At 37.6% G+C, this 18,650-nt stretch overlaps 2 protein-coding genes across 8 annotated transcripts in view; both read right to left on the bottom strand.

Annotated features, from left to right (window-relative positions):
• The window catches only part of LOC5576493 (atypical protein kinase C), a 454,102-nt gene that overhangs the window by 215,921 nt on the left and 219,531 nt on the right, over nt 1–18,650 (bottom strand). The window lies entirely within an intron of this gene.
• LOC5576496 (lipase 1) lies at nt 932–2,146 on the bottom strand. The gene is made up of 2 exons (XM_001662639.2): nt 1,965–2,146; nt 932–1,904 (listed from the first exon to the last, which is right to left on the bottom strand). The coding sequence occupies exons 1-2, from the start codon at nt 1,989–1,991 to the stop codon at nt 981–983; spliced, it is 951 nt and encodes a 316-aa protein (XP_001662689.2). The 5' UTR covers nt 1,992–2,146; the 3' UTR covers nt 932–980.

Below are 18,650 nucleotides of genomic sequence, written 5' to 3'. Positions count from 1 at the left end.
ACACTCCCTTCACGATATGCCTCATTGTTTCACTCCACCCGGCAAGGACCCCTCCTCCCGAAGGAGCAATATTTAACGCCATCCCTACGCGAACGTAAAACCTGCTCTGCCTGCCTCCAGCATTCACAACTTTTTGATAAACCATTAATCGTGCGATGCGCACGTCCGAACCCTACTAGTAGATTGTATCAAAACTATATCACATATATATCAAATCCAGATATTATTATCTCCCGTTGATAAGTTGTATGATATATGATAACAGAACATGATACAGGGAATAGGCAAAATTTTGCCAGATTTCAAATACTTTTAACTTTATCGACATTAATTTCCAATCATGTAAATATAATCTGGAGCAATATCCAAGTGGGCATCTAGCTTCAAACAACCGTGATTACAAAAAATGACCGTAACAAATTGATGTGTTAAGCTATATTTTTTTCATTTAGTCGGGAAGGCCCAGCATGCAAAAACGTGACTTATAACGGACCGAAGCCGGGCACGGCGATGTCGCGCTCCCACCTAGAGAGATAATGAGCGAAATTTATCTCGTCGCACTTTCCTCACCCATACACCCCCGCTGAAAACATGTCGTCGGCAGCATTTGACCTCTGGTTATCAGCGCGGTATAGTCGCGTGATGGAGTAAGAAGGCAGCAATTTTGGAAACGGGAGAAACATCTGGGTGTCATCATTATTCATAATTTTTCGACTGGAAGTTTTCGGAAAACAAACGAGGCACGTAGTTTGTTCCTTCGAGTAAAGTTGAGTTGTGAGTTTTTTTTTGTCTTTAATTTAAGGATAAAGGTCGATTCGAGTTCGATCCGATTTCATTTGGATTGCGATTCCGATGAGGGTCGATTTCGTTAATATTACGATTCGACCAAAGTCGTTTCTCTCTAAAAACATTGATTATCAAACACATTCCATCCCATTTAAAACCTTTATTTTCTTGTAATGAAACCAATAAATTAAATATCACCTAATCACATTATCCACCACTGCCGGATACACTTCTACGGCAGCGTCCTTCCGTGTCAGGAAATCCAGATGCCTCATATGCTTGTGGCACATAACCTCAACTTGTTCGCTATTGGCCAGCTTCCGGCTGAGTCGTTTAACATCCCTCGGGTGAACCACCCGATCCGCGCCTCCATAATGCAGAACCACTGGACAGGTCACCTTACATAGCGGATACTCGGGAACCTTAGAGGTTCCGTACATCACTAAATTCCGCTTGGCACCGTAATCGTACTCCACGAAACGTCCACTCAGCATTAGATGCTGCAGGTGTTCCAACTCCTTCTGGGAGTTTCCGGAGGGTTCGTCTTTGCCGGTAACGAACCGTTGCAAACTCCAGGGCAAGATTGGCTTGAAGGTGACGTAGAGTGCCGCAAGTACGGTGTAAGAACTACGGGACAAGAGGGCAGCCGGCGCCAGAAGGTTGAGGCGAGAGACTTTCTCATTGTAGGCAGGTCGTTTTGTTAGAAGGATGAGGGTAGCTGCGGCTCCTTCGGAGAAGGCAATGATCTGGATTTGTTCGCATCCTGCGGCGACTAGGACGAAGTCTACGATGGCAGCCATATCATAGATACCGATTTCATGAAAACTGAAGTTCCAGAATTCGGCTGAAGATCTGTCCAGGTTGGTATGAGAGGAGCCTTCCGTAGATGCCCGGGAGTTACCGAGCCAGACTTCTAAGCCTTGTTCGAGTAGTTGCAACGGAAGATTCTGATTCATCAGAAGCCAGCTAGCCGACGATTGCCGTAGTCCATGTTGAAGCAAGACTACTCCTCGACGTTTCACTTTCGGAATCAGCCGAAATACTTTCAGTTGATATCCATCCTCGGTTGTAACGTCGTAGCATTCAGACGTGATGGCATGCCGCTCGATGTAGCGCTCCTTCAAAATCAAACAAGGAAAATTAGAACCAGGACTTCACTCCTGAATTGCGTAACTCACAGTACGGCTACGACCTGTCTCCTTCATGGCTTCAGCTGTGACCTCGCTCACGTCCACCAAAAATCGCTTCCACTAAATTGAACTATCAGCAAAACTGAAGCGCGAAACTTTCTCGAATGAAGCATAATAAACTACTGATTGACTGTCGCCTATTGGAACCTGCTGGAACCAAAAACCAGAACTACACAACAGCATAATCGAAGCTGTCGACGACCAAAACGATCACACCGATGATGACGACAACAATAAAGATGGCCCGGAAGAGTCCGATGCTTGTCATTTGAAAACTGGTTTTCCTTTCACGCGAGCTTGAGTGACTGCGCTGGGCCATTTCTTACCTGGCCTGTAGTGGCACAGTTTAATGTCATAAACGCGAACAGAAATAGATGATCCAACAAATTTGGAAACAGTATTGACTTCGGAATGGAAGCAGACTGGAACTCAAAGCAAAGAATCCGACGGTTCATAAGAGGCGTTCGATGCTTCCGTAGATGAATAGTTACAATCTTGATCGAAAAGAATGTTGCATAATCAGCAAGCTGGAATCAATTGAACTCGTGAAAAAATGCTCAAATATTTAGCATTGATAAGTTCCCCCTCCAACTTGCTTGAGTGCAAAGTTCCCAATGTCAATGACGCTTGATGAGTCAGTCTAAGTTCAACGTTTCAATAAGTGGTTTTACATTAATTACATTAAGATTGAAGTTTGATTTGGATCAGAATATAATTCCAATTGAAATTTGATTTGGATTGAATTTCTATTTGGATATGGATTGTATTGGATATGGATTGTGTTTGTGCTTGATCTAGATTGGCTTCAAATTGAATAGGATTTGAATTAGGTTAGGATTGAATTTGGATTGGATTTGCATCAGATTTGGATGGGATTTGGATTGGATTTGGATTGGATTTGGATTGGATTTGGATTGGATTTGGATTTGGATTGGATTGGATTGGATTGGATTTGGATTGGATTTGGATTGGATTTGGATTGGATTTGGATTGGATTTGGATTGGATTTGGATTGGATTTGGATTGGATTTGGATTGGATTTGGATTGGATTTGGATTGGATTTGGATTGGATTTGGATTGGATTTGGATTGGATTTGGATTGGATTTGGATTGGATTTGGATTGGATTTGGATTGGATTTGGATTGGATTTGGATTGGATTTGGATTGGATTTGGATTGGATTTGGATTGGATTTGGATTGGATTTGGATTGGATTTGGATTGGATTTGGATTGGATTTGGATTGGATTTGGATTGGATTTGGATTGGATTTGGATTGGATTTGGATTGGATTTGGATTGGATTTGGATTGGATTTGGATTGGATTTGGATTGGATTTGGATTGGATTTGGATTGGATTTGGATTGGATTTGGATTGGATTTGGATTGGATTTGGATTGGATTTGGATTGGATTTGGATTGGATTTGGATTGGATTTGGATTGGATTTGGATTGGATTTGGATTGGATTTGGTTTGGATTGGATTTGGATTGGATTTGGATTGGATTGGATTTGGATTGGATTTGGATTGGATTTGGATTGGATTTGGATTGGATTTGGATTGGATTTGGATTGGATTTGGATTGGATTTGGATTGGATTTGGATTGGATTTGGATTGGATTTGGATTGGATTTGGATTGGATTTGGATTGGATTTAAATTGGATTTAGATTGAAATTTTACTTCCATGTTTCCTACAAAAACATTGAAATATTGCTAACAAGGGAATGAAAGACAAATTTGGAAATGTTCTTCTAGTAGAATAAATTCCTTAAGGCTGATCTGGATTGAAACAGTCAATGAAAAAAAAATACAAATCCTCTCTCCATGCAAAAGAGCTAACAAAATATCCTATTCAGCAGGTACGAGTGTCCACCTCTCTGAGCCAGACGACCTTCCATAGCCACAAACATGTTGTTACCGAAGAGCATATCTCATAACTGAATGGCTAATGTGTTCGCGCCGTGGTGACAGCATCTAAAGAAGCAACATGACACAACATCGTCTCGTTCGGAAGTTTGCTTCACCACCAGCTACAGAAGGAAATTTATTCATATCCTGGGAAGCGAACCAAAGTTGTAGCACTGCATTCTTCACCATTTTCGTCACAGAAGCTCGTATGAGGAATGCGACATCAGAAATGGAGATGTCATTTGCACACACGAAAGTGGATCTCAGCTGGAAAAGATTGTGAATAATCCAGCATCAAGTAAAAAATATTTGTTTAAGGTCGATGACATAAAAATGAAATCGAAATCATGGAATGGAAATCCTGGAATCAAAATTATGGAATAAAAATCATGAAATTGAAATCATAGAATCGAAATCACGTGATCGAAATCATACAAACGAATTCATGGAATCGAAAACATAGATATGAAATTGAAATCATGGAATCAAAATCATGGAATCGAAATCAAAGAAACGAATAAATGGAATTGAACTAATAGAATCGACATCATGGAATTGAAATCATGAAATCGAAATCATGGAATCAAAAACATAGAATCGAAATTATGGTATCGAAATCATGAAATCTAAATCGTACAAACGAATTCATGGAATCGAAATCATGGAATCGAAAACATAGAATCTAAATCATGAAATTGAAATTATGAAATCGAAATCATAGAATTGGAATCATGGAATCGAAATCATAGAATCGAAATTATAGTCGAATTCAATCGAAATCATGGAGTCAAATCATGAATCGAAATTATAGAATCGAAATTATAGAATCCAAATCATGGAAATGAAATCATGGAATCGAAATAATGAAATTTAAATCATGAAATCTAAATCATAGAAATGAAATCATCATGGACTCGAAATCGAATCGAAATCGAATCGAAATCGAATCGAAATCGAAAATCGAAATCGAATCGAAATCGAATCGAAATCGAATCGAAATCGAATCGAAATCGAAATCGAATCGAAATCGAATCGAAATCGAATCGAAATCGAATCGAAATCGAATCGAAATCGAATCGAAATCGAATCGAAATCGAATCGAAATCGAATCGAAATCGAATCGAAATCGAATCGAAATCGAATCGAAATCGAATCGAAATCGAATCGAAATCGAATCGAAATCGAATCGAAATCGAATCGAAATCGAATCGAAATCGAATCGAAATCGAATCGAAATCGAATCGAAATCGAATCGAAATCGAATCGAAATCGAATCGAAATCGAATCGAAATCGAATCGAAATCGAATCGAAATCGAATCGAAATCGAATCGAAATCGAATCGAAATCGAATCGAAATCGAATCGAAATCGAATCGAAATCGAATCGAAATCGAATCGAAATCGAATCGAAATCGAATCGAAATCGAATCGAAATCGAATCGAAATCGAATCGAAATCGAATCGAAATCGAATCGAAATCGAATCGAAATCGAATCGAAATCGAATCGAAATCGAATCGAAATCGATCGAAATCGAATCGAAATCGAATCGAAATCGAATCGAAATCGAATCGAAATCGAATCGAAATCGAATCGAAATCGAATCGAAATCGAATCGAAATCGAATCGAAATCGAATCGAAATCGAATCGAAATCGAATCGAAATCGAATCGAAATCGAATCGAAATCGAATCGAAATCGAATCGAAATCGAAATCGAATCGAAATCGAATCGAATCGAATCGAATCGAAATCGAATCGAAATCGAATCGAAATCGAATCGAAATCGAATCGAAATCGAATCGAAATCGAATCGAAATCGAATCGAAATCGAATCGAAATCGAATCGAAATCGAATCGAAATCGAATCCAATCGAATCGAATCGAATCCAAATCGAATCGATCGAATCGAATCGAAATCGAATCGAATCGAATCGAAATCGAATCGAAATCGAATCGAAATCGAATCGAAAATCGAATCGAAATCGAATCGAAATCGAAATCCGAAATCGAATCGAATCGAATCGAACGATCGAAATCGAATCGAAATCGAATCGAAATCGAATCGAAATCGAATCGAAATCGAATCGAAATCGAATCGAAATCGAATCGAAATCGAATCGAAATCGAATCGAATCGAATCGAAATCGAATCGAAATCGAATCGAAATCGAATCGAAATCGAATCGAATCGAATCGAAATCGAATCGAAATCGAAATCGAATCGAAATCGAATCGAAATCGAATCGAAATCGAATCGAAATCGAATCGAAATCGAATCGAAATCGAATCGAAATCGAATCGAAATCGAATCGAATCGAATCGAATCGAAATCGAATCGAAATCGAATCGAAATCGAATCGAAATCGAATCGAAATCGAATCGAATCGAAATCGAATCGAAATCGAATCGAATCGAATCGAAATCGAATCGAAATCGAATCGAAATCGAAATCGAATCGAATCGAAATCGAATCGAAATCGAATCGAAATCGAATCGAAATCGAATCGAAATCGAATCGAAATCGAATCGAAATCGAATCGAAATCGAATCGAAATCGAATCGAAATCGAATCGAAATCGAAATCGAATCGAAATCGAATCGAAATCGAATCGAAATCGAATCGAATCGAAATCGAATCGAAATCGAATCGAAATCGAATCGAAATCGAATCGAAATCGAATCGAAATCGAATCGAATCGAAATCGAATCGAAATCGAATCGAAATCGAAATCGAATCGAAATCGAATCGAAATCGAATCGAAATCGAATCGAAATCGATCGAAATCGAATCGAAATCGAATCGAATCGAAATCGAATCGAAATCGAATCGAAATCGAATCGAAATCGAATCGAAATCGAATCGAAATCGAATCGAAATCGAAATCGAAATCGAATCGAAATCGAATCGAAATCGAATCGAAATCGAATCGAATCGAAATCGAATCGAAATCGAAATCGAATCGAAATCGAATCGAAATCGAATCGAAATCGAATCGAAATCGAATCGAAATCGAATCGAAATCGAATCGAAATCGAATCGAAATCGAATCGAAATCGAATCGAAATCGAATCGAAATCGAATCGAAATCGAATCGAAATCGAATCGAAATCGAATCGAAATCGAATCGAAATCGAATCGAATCGAATCGAAATCGAATCGAAATCGAATCGAAATCGAATCGAAATCGAATCGAAATCGAATCGAAATCGAATCGAAATCGAATCGAAATCGAATCGAAATCGAATCGAAATCGAATCGAAATCGAATCGAAATCGAATCGAAATCGAATCGAAATCGAATCGAAATCGAATCGAAATCGAATCGAAATCGAATCGAAATCGAATCGAAATCGAATCGAAATCGAATCGAAATCGAATCGAAATCGAATCGAAATCGAATCGAAATCGAATCGAAATCGAATCGAATCGAAATCGAATCGAAATCGAATCGAAATCGAATCGAAATCGAATCGAAATCGAATCGAAATCGAATCGAAATCGAATCGAAATCGAATCGAAATCGAATCGAAATCGAATCGAAATCGAATCGAAATCGAATCGAAATCGAATCGAAATCGAATCGAAATCGAATCGAAATCGAATCGAAATCGAATCGAAATCGAATCGAAATCGAATCGAAATCGAATCGAAATCGAAACGAAATCGAATCGAAATCGAATCGAAATCGAATCGAAATCGAATCGAAATCGAATCGAAATCGAATCGAAATCGAATCGAAATCGAATCGAAATCGAATCGAAATCGAATCGAAATCGAATCGAAATCGAATCGAAATCGAATCGAAATCGAATCGAAATCGAAATCGAATTGTAAAATGTTTGTTAAGTGATTCGTCGCCTTTAATAGGAGCAAAAAAGATAAGGAAAAATCGTCGCTCGTGGAATTTTCCATGCTGGAATATTCAAATGACAGAATCAGAGTGCCTGCATCGGAGATTACGAGATGTCCGTAAAAGTACACGACTCATGGTATATAATATGATGTGAAGTCTGGAATATGATATCCCGTAGGAGGCAACAATGTTGCATCGTACACGTACAAAAATTTCAAAATAATTTGTGCAAAATTACACAGATTGCTTGTTTCGAGTTAATTGATGTTACGTACACAGATATATTTACAAACATTTGAATCCGTGATTCGCAAAGAGTTGAAAGATCCAATTTAGCGTTAACTGCGTGAGGTATAATGTAAAACTACATCTTAATTAGTTGAATATTATCAAGCACATGTTATTAAAGATAATGTTATTCAGATCATTGCGTTTCTGCTCATGAGAAGTTCTTTTATGAGGAGTTTTTAGTTATAATTCTGCATTAGTAGAAAGCTGAATTTTGCGTTATTATTCAGTTTTACATTCTTTGTGATGTAAAATCACTTAAATTCAAATTCTCTCTTAAAATTATGCGCTTTATTGTAAATTTTCAAATGATTTTTTTTTTTCCTGTGTAGAAAAGTTTGATGGCCGGTCCTAGGGTAAGAAACATCTTTGCGGAGACAGTACCCAGGTGCGTTTGAGACTTACAGAGTGGTCCGTAAGTGCTCTCACTCCGGGACGAATGGAGCAGCTTTTCCAGACTGCTTTGAAGAGGTGTCAAAAAAGTATGGATATTTTCCGTAGCGGTTTCTCATTCATTTAAAATGGAACGATTTTAATAAATAATTCACGAGAGGAAGCTTGGTAAGTGAATAGACGATCCTTTCCTGAAAAGGGCTTATTCTCAGTGCACCTCCAATTCCCAAGAACCAATCTTCGATAATCTCTAAACCGTGCCTGCTGTCGACACAGCACACAGTTTGATCATTAGTCGGAAACCATCACAAAAGACTACCCTCTCTCTCCCTATCTATCTCTATCTCGCTCCAACCATAGAAGCACTAATGAGTCCAAGAAGACGACATGGCCCTGGTTGAGACAAACACGACCACACATTTGGCAACAATTGACCGACCAATCAAGACAAAATGGAGTGGGCGAGCTAGAATGACGACGACGACGACGGCCAGGAGGAAACCATCTTCAGACGAGGAGCCATCAAGACGCCCTAATCGCTTGATTGTGTTTGTCTCATTTGACAGTGGTTTGCGGTGGCAATCGATGGATCTGAGTGATGAGAAACGCCGTCTTCTGTTGGGCCCTCCTGAGAAAAGGGAAGACGAGTAATGGACTCTAATCGTCAGAGGGATTTGATTCCTGAAACTATGGCGCTACTTGTGACAGAACGAAGAACGTCAGTTACGTGATGAGAAGCAAAAAATTCTTGGAATAATCAGAAGCAAAACTTTGCAGGAGAAAAGCTTTCGAAAAAACTTAGAAGGGCTTATTCCTCAAGTAAGCTTCCAAAATCGATTCGATTTCAATTTCGATTTCGATTTAATTTCGATTTAATTTCGATTCGATTTCAATTTGATTTCGATTCGATTCGATTTCAATTCGATTCGATTTCAATTCGATTCCGATTTGATTTCGATTTAATTTCGATTTAATTTCGATTCGATTTCGATTCGATTCGATTCGATTCGATTTCGATTTAATTTCGATTCGATTTCGATTCGATTTCGATTTAATTTGGATTCGATTTCGATTCGATTTCGATTTCGATTCGATTTCGATTCGATTTCGATTCGATTTCGATTCGATTTCGATTCGATTTCGATTCGATTTCGATTCGATTTCGATTCGATTTCGATTCGATTTCGATTCGATTTCGATTCGATTTCGATTCGATTTCGATTCGATTTCGATTCGATTTCGATTCGATTTCGATTCGATTTCGATTCGATTTCGATTCGATTTCGATTCGATTTCGATTCGATTTCGATTCGATTTCGATTCGATTTCGATTCGATTTCGATTCGATTTCGATTCGATTTCGATTCGATTTCGATTCGATTTCGATTCGATTTCGATTCGATTTCGATTCGATTTCGATTCGATTTCGATTCGATTTCGATTCGATTTCGATTCGATTTCGATTCGATTTCGATTCGATTTCGATTCGATTTCGATTCGATTTCGATTCGATTTCGATTCGATTTCGATTCGATTTCGATTCGATTTCGATTCGATTTCGATTCGATTCGATTCGATTCGATTTCGATTCGATTTCGATTCGATTTCGATTCGATTTCGATTCGATTCGATTTCGATTCGATTTCGATTCGATTTCGATTCGATTTCGATTCGATTTCGATTCGATTTCGATTCGATTTCGATTCGATTTCGATTCGATTTCGATTCGATTTCGATTCGATTTCGATTCGATTTCGATTCGATTTCGATTCGATTTCGATTCGATTTCGATTCGATTTCGATTCGATTTCGATTCGATTTCGATTCGATTTCGATTCGATTTCGATTCGATTTCGATTCGATTTCGATTCGATTTCGATTCGATTTCGATTCGATTTCGATTCGATTTCGATTCGATTTCGATTCGATTTCGATTCGATTTCGATTCGATTTCGATTCGATTTCGATTCGATTTCGATTCGATTTCGATTCGATTTCGATTCGATTTCGATTCGATTTCGATTCGATTTCGATTCGATTTCGATTCGATTTCGATTCGATTTCGATTCGATTTCGATTCGATTTCGATTCGATTTCGATTCGATTTCGATTCGATTTCGATTCGATTTCGATTCGATTTCGATTCGATTTCGATTCGATTTCGATTCGATTTCGATTCGATTTCGATTCGATTTCGATTCGATTTCGATTCGATTTCGATTCGATTTCGATTCGATTTCGATTCGATTTCGATTCGATTTCGATTCGATTTCGATTCGATTTCGATTCGATTTCGATTCGATTTCGATTCGATTTCGATTCGATTTCGATTCGATTTCGATTCGATTCGATTTCGATTCGATTTCGATTCGATTTCGATTCGATTTCGATTTCGATTCGATTTCGATTCGATTTCGATTCGATTTCGATTCGATTTCGATTCGATTTCGATTCGATTTCGATTCGATTTCGATTCGATTTCGATTCGATTCGATTTCGATTCGATTTCGATTCGATTTCGATTCGATTTCGATTCGATTTCGATTCGATTTCGATTCGATTTCGATTCGATTTCGATTCGATTTCGATTCGATTCGATTTCGATTCGATTTCGATTCGATTTCGATTCGATTTCGATTCGATTTCGATTCGATTTCGATTCGATTTCGATTCGATTTCGATTTCGATTCGATTTCGATTCGATTTCGATTCGATTTCGATTCGATTTCGATTCGATTTCGATTCGATTTCGATTCGATTTCGATTCGATTTCGATTCGATTTCGATTCGATTTCGATTCGATTTCGATTCGATTTCGATTCGATTTCGATTCGATTTCGATTCGATTTCGATTCGATTTCGATTCGATTTCGATTCTCTCAGAGAAGCTTGGAAGGCTTTTCTCAGAGAAGCTTGGAAGGCTTCCCTCATAGAAGCTTGGAAGGCTTCTCTCAGAGAAACTTGAAAGGCTTGTCTCAGAGAAGCTTGGAAGGCTTCTCTCAGAGAAGCTTGAAAGATTTCTCCAGAGAAGCTTGGAAGGCTTCTCTAAGAGAAGCTTGGAAGGCTTCCCACATAGAAGCTTGAAAGGCTTCTCTCAGAGAAGCTTGGAAGGCTTCACTCAGAGAAGCTTTCGAACCGTTTCGTGACGTTCAAACACCGTTTCATTTTTTATTTCTATAGATCTCAGAGAAGCTTGGAAAGCTTCTTCCAGAGAAGCTTTCGAGGCAGTTTGTATCATACAAACACCGGTTTATGTTTTGTTTCTGTATATCTCAGCGAAGCTTGAAAGGCTTCTCTCAGAGGAGCTTGAAAGGCTTCTCTCAGAGGAGCTTGAAAGGCTTCTCTCAGAGTAGCTTGAAAGGCTTCTCTCAGAGTAGCTTAAAAGGCTTCTCTCAGAGTAGCTTGAAAAGCTTCTCCCAGAGAAGCTTAAAAGGCTTCTTCCAGAGAAGCTTTCGAACCGTTTCGTGACGTTCAAACACCGTTTCATTTTTTTATTTCTATAGATCTCAGAGAAGCTTGGAAGGCTTCCTCCAGAGAAGCTTTCGAGCCTATTTTTGAACAATGTCTGATGACTTTCATGGAGAAGTAGATTCCTGAAACTTATTCACAAAAAAAAAACGAGAAAGAATCTACAACAGGCTCAGTAGAGCACCAGTTAAAAATCAATTAATAAAATCTTCTGAAGAAGCAATTCCCAAAAATTCTTGCCATCAACTTGGGAATCACCGATAATTCAGTTAACATCAATCCTCATGATACCACGCTTCAACACATCTTTTCGTCATGCAGAAGACGACGACGTCACCACGTGAAGATACTTTTGTCGCACCATTGGAACAAATTTAAATACGTATATTTCACTCCTTTCGGAATCGCAACCTCCGAACAACGGCCTTTTAAGCCCACTCTGAGCCCAGCGACAACTTTTTCCATTACACCATCAACAACCCAAAGGCCGGGATGAAATCCTCGAGATGAAATTTGCACACAGGGCTTGCGTCTGTTGCCATAGAACCGTTCCGGTTCTGTATCCTCGGAAGGTTGTTGGTGGGTTCTTTCAGTCTACAGTATTGGACAAAACATTTACATTTTTTTTTTCGATTTTACATAAAAAAAGATCGAACCTAGTAGGCTAGATTTCAATTATTTGTGGATCGGATTGAATGAAAATTTTCACAGCACGGCAGACCTAACTCGAACTTTTGCATTTATCCAATCGTTTTTCCGACTTTCCTGAGCAGATAAATCTATATAAATACAAATGGAATGGTGCTTGTTTGTCACGAGTTGGCTTGAGAACGGGCTATCGGATTTTGAAAATTGTCTCATAGTTATGTTTCGGAAGTGCTCCGACTTGTTAGTGTGTATAAAAAAAACTAATACGTCGGAACACTTCAGGAACATCACTATGAGACAATTTTCAAAATCCGATAGCCCTTTCTCAAGCCAACTCGTGACTAACAAGCACCATTCCATTTGTATTTATATAGATTTATCTGAAAATATGGAAGCCCTACACAAAAAATGCCTTTGGGAAACTTGTCTATCTTGTCTAAATCTACAACATTGCGGAAGATACATTCTTGCATAAAGCTATTCCTTAGTTTTTTTTTAAATAATGTCAATAATTAAAATTCGACAATTTGGTAAAACTACCATAGCTTTTGAGCTCGTGATTGAAAAAAATCACTTAAAAATATATGTATAAATTTAAGTTTTTTCTGAAGAACTGTAAAAAATTCATTCAAATCGGTCCCTAAATGACTCAGATTTAACCCTCTAGAGTTGAACATTTTGTATGGAAAGTTGAAATAGTCATGTTTTGTCCAATACTGTATATCTCTCGCTCGAAACTTCTTCACATCGATGGTTTTGGTAAGGACGAAACGACCACAGGAGGAGGCACCGCAACAATTCGAAAGTAAAGCTCATTAGCGATTCATGTTCATGGGGCTGCTCGATTTTTGCGAGTTGGGGGTTGAAATTGGCGGGCGGCAGGAATCCTAAATTATTCCCGTGGAAAAGTTTTAGGATCCGTTCGGATGGAATGCGGACCGTGATGAGTGACTGCGGCAATTGAATTGATATAGTAGCGGTATTTTTGTAACGAAACAGAGAAAAAAGACGACAAAACGATTGAAGCAATTGCTTCCAATAACGATGCATATTTTAAACAGGATGGAAACGGATGTTGGCAATATTAGATACAATGGCAATGCTTCATTTGAATAAAAGATGTTCTCGATTAATCTTCGAACCATTTGCAACAATGTTGGAAACGTTATTTCTAATTCGAGAAGATGAAGACTACATTCATATATAGCATTGTTAGCAAATGGGTCGGATAAGTATTCTAAGGGGTCGTGGTTCAAATCCCACAACCGAATCTTTTTTTTTTTGTTTTTTCATAGAAATTTTTTTTTAGAATCAGTTTTTTTAAAATGTTTCCAAATCAATCGCAACAGGGGTTTCTAGCTACGGAAAACACGTGAAGCTATCAGAGTATTGAGTTCAAAAATACCCTGAAGAGCATTCATCAAATGAAACTTTGCCGTTGGAATAACTTGGCAATAATAATGAGTTATGTTTTGAATTAAAGTCACCAATGACAAACATTTTTGACTTATTGCGAGTCATTTTCCGCAAGTCAGTTTTGAACATTGCTTCGATTATTTGATTCAATTTTCTAGTTTGCAAATCAAAATCAGAATTCGAATTCGAATGTTTTGGTATTTTGTATCACAGAACGAAGGTCCTTAGCGTAACTGTTTTTTTTTCTTACTCTACAACATTTTTTCGAACTAATCAAAACAATCCTAACGACCACAACCTTCAACATTCCAGAACTTCTCCGGAAGTGAACAGTAGTTGTTTGCGCTGCCTCCATCCACAGGACGACTGTCTGCACCCGGGGAAACCCCATTGAGATAAAACGAAAAATGGCGCCCTAATGGCACCGCCATTGCCATTACAGCTCGCTCTCAGCGGGTGTCTTCGCGCTTTCTTGCCTGTTGGCTGCTGCTGCTGAGAAATGTTATTAGCCGTAAGTAGGTTGGGTTGAGACCCATTCCGACTCGTCACAGTTTAAATTCCGACAGGAGACGAGTCAAGTACGGATTGGCAGGATGAAAATGGTGACATTATAATAACACAGCCGGGGCGAAATAACCGTGGGAAAGTTCGCGAACCGGGGAACTGCTGCTGCACTCTCGCAATACTGTCGCCGCGGAACCGAGTTATGGTTACGGTTGGTTGATGTAATCAGAGGGAGATAGTGATTCGATTGAGGGAAATGGGGAAATTGATTTGGAAGAAGGAGGAGGATTGCTTTTTTTGCGATTAAATGAATATCGGTTAACAGAACCAGCAAAACAAGAAAAAGATATTGGTGGAAGATTAAAAAAGTATGTCGAAATTCGAACTGTTCAAAGGATATTTTTAATAATGACGGAAAAAAATTGTATCAAAATTATATGGAACAAGAATAAGTGTTAATATCGACGCCTTTAGTGACGAATCATCCAGTTTGTTTGAAAATTACATCAACGTAACGTTGCCACGATAAAAATGTATTATCATAAGCATGAAACGAGCTCACCAGTTGGCAATCCATCATCGGTTGAACATGAATGACTCTTCTCACTCGCAAAGCGCGAACCAAACACGGTTTGTTTACTGGTTAAATGGAACGAAAAACAGCTCAATGTATGAAAACCTCAATCATTATCTAATGTTTTATATATGATACAACAAACCCCAAACCAAAGTCTTATATATATCCAAAAATTGTTACGACTTCGTGCATTTGTAAATATTGCATCAAATTAAGTTCACATTCGTTTCGTACATTTTTCCTCCTCTGTTTTACAACCGATCCAAAACGACATCATCAATTACTAAACAACCGATGAACAATCAATCCATTGAGACGATTTCTTCGCTCCATCGTTCTGCATCGATACCACGGGACTTAATGCCAATAAAACATCATCTCGCTTGAGTAGCCATTTCCCCCATCACTCTCTCTCGTCGTTCACATTTCGCCATCAGTTTCCACCATCAAACCGTAAAAGCAGCATAAAAAGTTAAACTCGTGGAAAAAAAATTGAAACGAGACTCTCAGCTAATATAGAAAATAAAAGCCATTTTCTCGACAATCATCATCACCATCGTCAGTTTTCGGTCTTCGGTTCCGTCCAAGAACGTTCTGCATCACCAAACTATAACAGCCACAATTCGAGCGGAGTCACTTCATACTTCGGTGGTGGTGATTTCTCTTTTCACGGTACACCGTTTTGCCGCGACATGGCATGTACAAACGGCAAAATCCTTATACCCGATCAAGAAGGCATAACACAACTATATCGCCAATTGTAATTTATTCCAACGACTAATTTAATTTGATTTTTCAATTTACAGTAGTCTGGAAACGTCACATCAAAATTGTTACTAAGCCAGTTAATCAAATATCAAAATTATAACAAAATCTGTTATATATTTTCAAAAAAAATATCGCAAAATTTTTTGACATGTTATATTTTGTTTGTAACAAATTTTGGTATAAATGTTTTGGTATAACAGTTATTATAATAGTTAACAGGTTTCTAGATCTATAATAATTGTTGTACCAGTGGACAAAATCATGTTAAGGTACCGTGGGGTAAGTGGATACAGAAAAATCAATAGTTAACTTCATTGTTATGTACAGCTAACATGAATAGTTTAACTCAAACTTTTTTCTGTGGATAACAAGTAAGGGACTATTATACTTCAAATCGTCATTTATTTTGATTTTTCTGATTGTTATGTATTGAGAATGAGAGACTTGAAAATTTGCGCCAAATGATCTACTTGCCGCACCATGGTGGGGTAAGTGGATCACCATTAAAAAAAATCTGTTCTAGAAACAAATGTAGTATGATTATGTTTAATAAGAATGATATTGCCCTCGCACTTGTTATTAGTGCTAGTAATGTTACACTTTATTACTTTAAAATTAAAAAGTATCTTTATTTAATCAAAATATAATAAAAAGTATGTATATATTAGTTCATACTAATTAGAACAAAAAAAAAACATTGTAACTAGAAAAATTTGGAGAAAATTCATCCATTTATACGCATAAGTTATACAGAAGTATTGTAGGATTATTCCTAACAATATTTTAGAAAAGCACTCTTGGTTTAAACATATTAGTTACATTTACTTTTGAATAACAAACTGAAATCCTTCTGTTTTATTTATGAATATATGTGTATCATCTGTCTAGAACAATTTATATGGTCAAATCATGTACGAGACTATGCTTTCGATTGGAAAATTAGTATATTTTGCTCTTTTACAACTCAGCTTAGATAAACCACGAAAAGTTTCGTGTGAATTTTGAAATTATTATTCTTTTTATATTTTTTTATACCAGAAAGGTTAAAAACAACTTTTAGGTGGATTATTTCAAATTTTCTATGGTCAATTTAACAAATTCAAGCTGGGAATGGAACAAAATAAAGGAAAACAGCATTTGCAGGTATTAAAGCTTATTAAAATTCTACTAAGCAGTCTGCCAATAAATGATAATTATTCTTAATCCACTTACCCCACCCCACTAAAAAGTAGGGGTAAGTGTACCATGTCCAATATATTTGTATTTATTCATAAAAATGACATATTTTTCATTGTGATTCATTCAATTAGAACTGAAATGCTTACTATGTGTCGAAAAAAATAATAGAATTTGATTTTAGACAGAGATACAATGGATTTTTGATTGATGGAAAACAATTGTCAAATTAATTACTTTTTGCAGCTAACAAGTTTGCTTGTGTTAGTGTACGTGTAGTACCAGTTTTGCAATAGTATCAGTGTGGGCGTAAGAATATAACCTAAAACGAAGCAATGGTGCGAAAACATTCAACATATCCAAGTATTTAGGCTTTATATTGACAAATGATCCACTTACCCCACTGATACACTTCCCCCACTGTACCTTATATTTTTTGTTTTTTTTTTTAACATTTTATCTACTAATTTTATAACAAATTATGTTATGAAATTCTTTGAATTCAAATAAATGTCTCAAGCTGTTATAATATTGTTATACACTAATAATCAGGTAACCCCGTCTCATGATCTTTTTTCTCCCGGAAAAGTTGGTCCAGGGGGCGAGGGGTCATATGAGTAATGGGGACCGCTTAGTCAGCAGCGCTCCACGTTCACTAGTTGCCAACAGTATAGTCACTGACTGACTGACGACGGTGAGTGTGTTATTTGGCAATAAATTAGTGGTGAAAAGTAATGAAAGTTTTCCTGCGCGTGGAGGTTCTTCCGTGGCTTGCATGCATTTGGACGTCTTGAGTTTGGACGGGCGAAGGCCACTGGAACCAGAACTAGAACCAGAACTGGAACCGCATGCAAATGGTGGTTGGTTTAGTGGAGTAGGTCAAACCCCAAATGGTTCCGAGTTGGTAGGGAAATTATCGATCTGCATTGTCGTTCAGCTGTTTCGTTTGGGAAAGTGCGATGTTTTTTATTGTAGAATATGAAATATTGCCAAAACGTCCGTTTTTCTTAAATTATGATAGATAGTTGAGGAGATCGTAAGCAATCTACATGAATTTTCTTGCACTGCGTCCCGACCAGTGGATTACAACAGAGTTGTCACAGATTTTGTTAATGAGTTAGCGTATTTTTTCAACAAAATTTGTTATAATTTTGGCTGGTAAGTTGTTAAACAACGAACTTTATAACACAATTCCTTCTACACTAAACAAAATTGGACAAAATATATTATAATTTAAACAAACGTGTAACTCATTATGTTTCAGACCAAACAATAGTCTAACTCATTTTGTTATTTTCCATAACTGAATTATAAGCAAATTTGTTATTTTCTTCTCTTGGATAGAACTCTAATTTTGGATGTACCGTAATCCGGGGTATCATTGATCAGCGGGGTAACATTTGTAATGAACTTTATACTAAATGGGCAGAACCCAGTGAACTGTAGAACACTTATACCTACACAACTACACTAATTTGATACTCTTTGAACTTTATAATTTTACAATATACAAGCAGTCTATTCCAAGCCACCGGAGTAATCACTTCGAGTCCGAAACGCTCTAATTCCCCCCGAGTCCTTGTCCGCCGTTGACCCCCCTGTAGTTTGCTCTTTACATTACGTAGACAGGATTGGGCCTCGAGTCGCGTGCCGGTTGAAAATCACGAAGAGT

The sequence above is a fragment of the Aedes aegypti genome, chromosome 3, assembly GCF_002204515.2.
Source record: "Aedes aegypti strain LVP_AGWG chromosome 3, AaegL5.0 Primary Assembly, whole genome shotgun sequence".
NCBI lineage: Eukaryota > Metazoa > Arthropoda > Insecta > Diptera > Culicidae > Aedes > Aedes aegypti.
This window is presented reverse-complemented; position numbering and strand designations above follow the sequence as displayed.

Coding starts and splice junctions, on each gene's coding strand:
- LOC5576496 (XM_001662639.2), bottom strand. CDS start 1,991: ATGAAGGAGACAGGTCGTAGCCGTACT. Junction 1,905..1,964: donor AGACAGGTCGTAGCCGTACT/GTGAGTTACGCA, acceptor TTGATTTTGAAG/GAGCGCTACATCGAGCGGCA.